This window comes from Prunus mume, linkage group LG7 (genome assembly GCF_029339155.1).
Source record: "Prunus mume cultivar Tortuosa linkage group LG7, ASM2933915v1, whole genome shotgun sequence".
NCBI classification, from domain to species: domain Eukaryota; kingdom Viridiplantae; phylum Streptophyta; class Magnoliopsida; order Rosales; family Rosaceae; genus Prunus; species Prunus mume.
In genome coordinates this window covers 15,468,966-15,475,917 of record NC_142704.1, presented here as the reverse complement: position 1 = coordinate 15,475,917, position 6,952 = coordinate 15,468,966, and the positions used below count along the sequence as shown (strand labels likewise).

At 33.3% G+C, this 6,952-nt stretch overlaps 1 protein-coding gene across 1 annotated transcript; it reads left to right on the top strand.

The window, feature by feature from the left end:
• The first annotated feature begins 255 nt into the window (after positions 1 to 255).
• LOC103336929 (phenylalanine--tRNA ligase beta subunit, cytoplasmic-like) lies at positions 256 to 5,298 on the top strand. The gene is made up of 18 exons (XM_008240069.2): positions 256 to 429; positions 545 to 600; positions 715 to 815; positions 1,112 to 1,241; positions 1,355 to 1,470; positions 1,858 to 1,924; positions 2,240 to 2,281; positions 2,452 to 2,493; positions 2,752 to 2,828; positions 3,033 to 3,159; positions 3,250 to 3,417; positions 3,631 to 3,747; positions 3,836 to 3,937; positions 4,058 to 4,267; positions 4,389 to 4,496; positions 4,790 to 4,885; positions 4,983 to 5,066; positions 5,163 to 5,298. Exons 1-18 carry the CDS (start codon positions 372 to 374, stop codon positions 5,229 to 5,231), a joined length of 1,770 nt encoding a protein of 589 aa, XP_008238291.2. The 5' UTR covers positions 256 to 371; the 3' UTR covers positions 5,232 to 5,298.
• The last annotated feature ends 1,654 nt before the right edge of the window (positions 5,299 to 6,952 follow it).

The following is a 6,952-nucleotide window of genomic DNA, read 5'->3' as shown; positions in this document are numbered from 1 at the left end:
CTTCACAAAATCTCTTTTCGTTGATTACTCGGCCAAAAATTGATGATATGCAAATAACAAAATTAATCTTAATAAATATATAAGTTGGTTGAATATTTTCGTACTTTTTTTTTTTTGTCGAATATTTTCGTACAACTTGGTTGAAGATTTTTAATTCTCTACAGGTCAGATAAATTTATATATATATATATATATATTATTTTTTTTTTTCCTTTATTAGCTTATTATTTATTCAATATAATTTTATATGCTTATGTGAAAGAACTTTTTTGATGCCTAATTGAATAAAGAATTTTTTTTGTGTCTTCTAAAAACCCTGGCTCCGCCTGGCAGTCTCTGTGCGCTGTCGGAGAGAGTAATCAAAGTCCGCCATGCCTACCGTCAGCGTGGGACGGGATCGTCTGTTTGCAGCATTAGGAAGAGCTTACAGTGAGCTCTCAGTCTTCCCATTATTTCTCACTCTTCTCTTCATCGCATATTTAAGGAATTATTCACTTTCGTTCGTTTGTGTGTTTGAATTGAATTGAATTGAATAATGTGACAGCTCAGGAAGAGTTTGAAGAAGTATGCTTCAGTTTCGGCATCGAGCTGGACGACGTTGTAAGCAATTTTGCTGCTTTATCTTACATTGTTTTTGTATTTCTCTGATATATATCTTCCTTTGAGATGTTTCTCAAAAATTGTAATGATTAATTAATAATGCTGTGTTTGTAGACAACTGAGAAAGCAATTATTAGAAAAGAAAAGCATTTGGACGATGATGCAGTTGACGAAGATGAAGAAGTTATTTACAAAATCGAAGTTCCCGCAAATAGGTAGGTAGCTTTTGTTATTCGTTCTCTTATTTGCCTGTTTTGATTGAAACTTGATGTTTTATCCTAATCCATTTGATGGGTTGGTTTGAGATTTTGATATCAACATATATAATCCTTGAGTTGAGGCCAAATATTTTAGATAACATACTGCTCTTATTTGCTTAAATGGGTAGGCTCTATTTCAGACTATCAAGGAGTAACTGTAGGAATTAATGACAATAATGACTTGTTGTATGATGTTCACATCACATAATATATAAAGTGTTGAACAAGTTCGTTATTTCATTTACATGCAGATACGATTTACTTTGCCTTGAAGGGCTGGCTCAAGCGCTCCGTGTTTTCAGTAGGGAAGAGGAGGTTCCTACATACAAGTTGGCCAACATTAGTAAGGAGTCCATGATTAAAATGCATGTAAAACCAGAGGTAGTTATATGATCTATGAAAAGGGGTGGTGTTTTTTATTTTCTAGTTGGTGTTTTTTATTTTCTGGTTGGTGATACTGTTTAGTTCATAGAGGCCCCTTTTTCAACTTGTAGACATCTTCCATTCGCCCTCATGTTGTCTGTGCTGTTTTAAGAGGCGTTACCTTCACTGAAGCAAGTTATAACAGCTTCATTGATCTCCAAGACAAGCTTCATCAAAATATCTGCCGGTAATGTTTTCTGACTCATAGGTCTGATTCTGAATTTAGCTTGGCATGTTCTCGATTGGTTGCTCCCATCTCCTCTGCATTCTGTTGCTCTAAAATATTTCTTTGATAATTTATTTTTATTGCCTTTTTATGTTGTATTGGAGTGACTTAGTCATACTTCTCTGTGAAAAATTTGGAATCTAGATGACCATTTACATTACACTAGATAAAAATGTAAGAATACAAAAGAAATCAGAATAGTTTGTTTAAGTGCTACAAGGGTAAGAATAGCAAGACCAATCAGAATGAATGCATGAATTTATGATAAGAGCTACTGCTTGTCTTTCTGCCCAAAGATTTCCCGTGGTTTATCAGTTGAAGTGCTTACATATTCTAATCATTTTACAGGCGAAGAACACTAGTTGCCATTGGGACTCATGACTTGGATACATTGCAAGCCCCTTTCACATATGAGGTGGGCTTTTGAAATTTGTTCTCTTTGCTATGGTTTTATATTCTGCAATTTTTTTTATTATTATTTTTTTTTTGAGGGCTCACATGGTGTTGAATTTTGTACTAATTTATGGTAATAGTTTAGATTCCATGCCGGAATTTTCAGTTCTAGGAATGAAAAGTAGAAACTTCTGTCTTAGCCGAAGATCCCCTGATATTAACACGAGTTTCAGTGAAAGAACTTTTCATGTTTTTCTTTGATTGCTAAATTCTACTTCATGTATCTAAGACGGCAATACTACGTACTGTTGACTTACATTTGTCTTTCCACGTTCAGGCTTTGCCACCTTCAAGTATAAATTTTGTGCCTCTGAAACAGGTACTTTTATAAGTTTTTTACTATTCTCAATTTTGTAGTTTATATGACTATGATTTTCTAATCTCTCTCTCTCTCTCTCTCTCTCTCTCTCTCTCTCTCTAATAGTTTGAAGATACTTGTTAATGGTTATTGTTAGCACTAATATCGTGTTGTTTTGATTTCTATATTAGGCGAAGAACTTCAGAGCTGATGAGCTCATGGAATTTTACAGAGTGAGTTCTTAACTGGATGTTTTTTAATCTGTCTTTGTTTCCACCTTTTTCTTTCTTTTTCTCCTTTCTGGAAGTGTTATAGTTAGTCTAGACCAAACTCGAATAGGCATTTTAGAAATCATTGCAATAATAGCTATTTCATGCACATCCTTGTTCAGAATCTCCTGTTTTATATGCCCTAGTAATCATGACTCATGAATGACATTAGGAAAGTAAAGTATCTTGCTTGATCCATATTTTACCACTGTATTCTTGCAGTCGGATCTGAAACTGAAGAAGTTTTTGCACATAATAGAGAACTCACCGGTGTTTCCTGTTTTATATGATAATAACAGGTATGATAATTTCTTTCTCATTCATTCATTATTATGGTCATTTCTAATCACCTTTTATCAACCTCCACTTTTCCTTCTATTGTTAAGAGGTTGAATTCATAATACTGTTTCGAATGTGTAGTACAGTCTTGTTGACTCTATATAGATATATGGCTTAGCATTCTTTTTAAATCTTGATGAGTGATGTTAAGTTCATTTTGGCAGAACTGTTTTATCTTTACCCCCCATTATTAATGGTGCACATTCAGCAATCACTTTGAAGACGAAGAATGTTTTCATAGAATGTACAGCTACTGATCTGACAAAGGCCAAGATTGTTCTGAACACAATAGTAAGAAGCTGAAAGTTTATGATGCATTTATTTGCTAGTTTTTGGTTCCCACTTATTAGTGAATGATGGCATCAATTTATTTTCTTTTAGGTGACAGCGTTTTCAGCATATTGTGAAAGAAAGTTTGAGATTGAACCTGTTGAAGTGGTATATTCTGATGGAAAGTCATATATCTATCCTGATTTATCAATCTACAACATGGATGTTTCTCTATCATATGTTAATGGTACAATTGGAGTCTCTTTGGAAGCGGAAGAGGTATGTCAATAACTGCATTTTATCTATTCCTGTTTATTCTTTAATGTTGCTTACTGATGTCTGCAATAAGGTTATTATTTGCTTAGTGCTCGTCATGTGATTGACATTTTCTGTATGGTATTTGTTCCACTCAGTTTTTATACGAGTTTTACTAAGACTTCTGATCTAAAATAGGAACTTTTATGTATGTTACTGACTTTTATTACCATGTAGGTTACTGACTTGTTGAATCGAATGCAATTGCGTGCTGAGCAGTCTGTATCAGGCGATATCACTGTATTTGTACCTCCCACTAGAAGTGACATTCTTCATCCTTGTGATGTTATGGAGGTTCAACTATAATCATTCATAACTATCTTGTTGGATTATAAACCAAACCTTTTGCCATGTTAATGAGGCATTTTTCTTTCTTGTTTAGGATGTTGCAATTGCTTATGGATATAATAATATCCCAAAGAGAAAGCCTGCATCTTTGAAGCCCCTAGCCTTGAATGAGCTCACTGACCGCATAAAATTGGAGGTATGAAACAAAAACTTTTCAAGTGATAAATAACATTTTTATGTATACCTTTCCATAGTTTACTTAATGGAAGTGTGATTTATTCTTACTTGTTTTCTGTTTCCTCAAAATTGTGTTCAGATTGCAATGGATGGGTTCACAGAGGTCTTGACATTTATATTGGGCTCATGGAGAGAAAATTTTGCCATGTTAAATCGTAAAGATGATAAATCGAAGGCAGTGGTTGTTGGAAATCCTCGATCGTCTGATTTTGAACTTGTTCGAACCAGTCTGATGCCTGGTGTATTAAAAACTGTTGGTCACAACAAAGATCATCCAAAGCCCATAAAGGTATATGTTATAGTGTTATGTTGCTTTTGCAAGATTTCTTCTCATGTGGGTTTGTCCCTTTTTTCCTTTGATAAATTGTTAGCTTATTTCTAAATTTCTTCTCACTTTTACTTTGTTGAAGATTTTCGAAGTGGGTGATATAGCACTATTGGATGAGAAGAAAGATGTTGGTGCGACAAATCGACGCCAACTAGCAGCTCTTTTCTGTGGTGCTAGCTCTGGATTTGAGGTACGATACTAAACCCTTGGTATACACAGTTTAGTCTCACCTATTTCAAAACCTAGTCACTTTTAATGAAAAGTTCTGCTCAAGTGGTATAAGGATATGTAATGTTTGATTATATACACACATAACTGGGATGTTGGATAGCTCTATGTTAAATAAACAGCCTGATCTCTTAAATTATTTTTTATTAAAAAGAAGTCATGTTATATTCCTAACCCGTTAAATTCTTTTGTTTTCTGCAACAAGATAAATGAGATATAATTGCATATTACTTAACTTGGGTTTCCAATCTGCAGTTGATTCATGGCTTGGTGGACAGAGTTATGGAAGCGATTGGTGCTGCTTTTGTTCCAATTGGTGACAACAGTGGGTACTTCATAAAACCTTCAGATGTGAGTTGTATATTCTTTCATTTGCATATTTCTTATGCTATACTTTTGAAGGTTTTGTATGAATGAATCATTCACTTACTATTTACATCTACTGAAGGAACCCGAGTTTCTTCCGCGTAGACAAGCAAGCATCATTTATAAAGGGAAGAACATTGGAACATTTGGCATTGTGCACCCTGAGGTATGTATCGTAACTAAAATCAAACACTGAGAGCATGTTCATACTTCATTTCTAGCATAATTAGCTTAATTTTCTATTATTTTCATGTCCTTTCAGGTGTTAAACAACTTCGACATTCCTGATCCGTGCTCCTTTGTAGAACTTAACATTGAGAGTTTGTTGTAGTGCCTATTCTCTAACTACTTAATATTTTTTAATTGGGTTTTCCTAGTTTCGAGTTTTTCGCTTCCAACCCAGCTCTTCTCATTTCTCACATATGTACACACATTTATGAAATCAGTTCATGTTGAACAAAATTCCCAATACAAAAGAAAAACATTTATGTAGAACTAAAAACATAAACGAAAAAAGAATAGCATTCCTGGAAGGGTACATAACAATAGCTCTTATCGGGTCAATTTCATATCAGCCATCTCATATTAACTTGAACTCTGGCCAAATTAATAAGAAGGAAAAAAGGAGATATATTTCTTTTGCCTTGTGTGTCGATGTCGACCCCAATTTGTGTAATATTAAGGTGAAAGCCCTACATAGTTATAGTGTTGATTGGATTTAAAAAACACAAAAGTTTAACAGTTCTAGCCTCTTTTAAAGAGAGAGTTGAAGAGTATTTATCCCCAAACCCTAAGTTCTAGTTCGATTCCCCTCTTTTAATATCGCTTGTATAAAAATAAATAAATAAACTAATAACAAGTGGGAGAGTTGAAGAAATTTATTCATTTGTTTTATAAGTATTTGGGTCTGCGACTAATTCTTCGCCTTGGCCATGAGTCGTTCCATGGGCTTTCTCAAATTTCTTCCCCCTTTTAATTAGTCCCCCTGTTTTTTTTTTTTTTTTTTGGGTCTAATTTTTAATTAGGCTTCTCTTTTGCCTTAAGAGTGTTATGTGGGCTTATTCAGTCGACCCCAATGGAATTGGGTATCAACAAGATGCTTTTTTTTTCCTCCCCTCCTTTTTAAAACCAATAGAGTTTTAACACTTATCAAATTCAAACAATATTTACAAAATTTCAACAAAATTAAAAAAAGAATTTAAATTTTTTAACAAGTATCAAAATCACATTAATGGTAAAGAACAATTTAAAATTAGTGATACATTGTATTGGAGAGGGGGTACTTTTTCTGGGATTCGAACAGGTGACCAACGAGGGGAAGGGGAAGGGACCCCTCGGTCAAAATGATAAAAAAATAAATTTGTAAACTTCCAAAAGATGTTTATTTAATCTAGTACCTAATATATTTATATATAAAAAAAAGTAATATGGAAAATTTTATAAATTAATTATTGTTTCATACTTCGGCTGTGACATCCCTATGTTCATCCATATTTACAAATGATTCTGTGCACAAGTTTAGTATCTGAACCAATTATATTGATTAAAATGGATCATTACTGAATCATAATTCTCTTAGAACATCTCTACTTGCAGTGCAATCATATTTGCAAATTATCTAATCACAAATTTGAAGACCAAGACTTATTATTGGTCAAAAACTTTAAAAAAAGTATTTAAAAAAAGTTAAAACTAGTTACTTGGTCTACTTGTCTCATGTAAAACAGATTTAAAAAGGTATTTTGGGTACTTTCATCTAACCATAAATCTATTATTAATGTGATGCTAGTTGAACTTTGAATGCAAGACAAAGCAAAGAGCTACAAAAGGGCTGAAGCTAAAAGGTCTTGTGATAATTCTTAAATTGTAGACCCTTTCTTTTTTTAAGAATCAACAATAAGATTCGGTTGTTGGACTAATCAAGTAACTTATCATTTCAACCACAAAACAAAAGAGAATCTTGTACCCGATAGAGTATCAAGAATAAGATCAACAACTTGTTACAATTCTCAAACAAACAGTATATCAAGAATAAGATCAACAACAGTTTCT

Excerpts from the sequence above, each read along its gene's own strand:
- LOC103336929 (XM_008240069.2), top strand. The coding sequence starts at position 372 with ATGCCTACCGTCAGCGTGGGACGGGATCGTCTGTTTGCAGCATTAGGA. Across the intron at positions 2,829-3,032 it reads GTTTTATATGATAATAACAG|AACTGTTTTATCTTTACCCC; the intron begins GTATGATAATTT and ends TCATTTTGGCAG. Across the intron at positions 3,418-3,630 it reads TCTCTTTGGAAGCGGAAGAG|GTTACTGACTTGTTGAATCG; the intron begins GTATGTCAATAA and ends ATTACCATGTAG.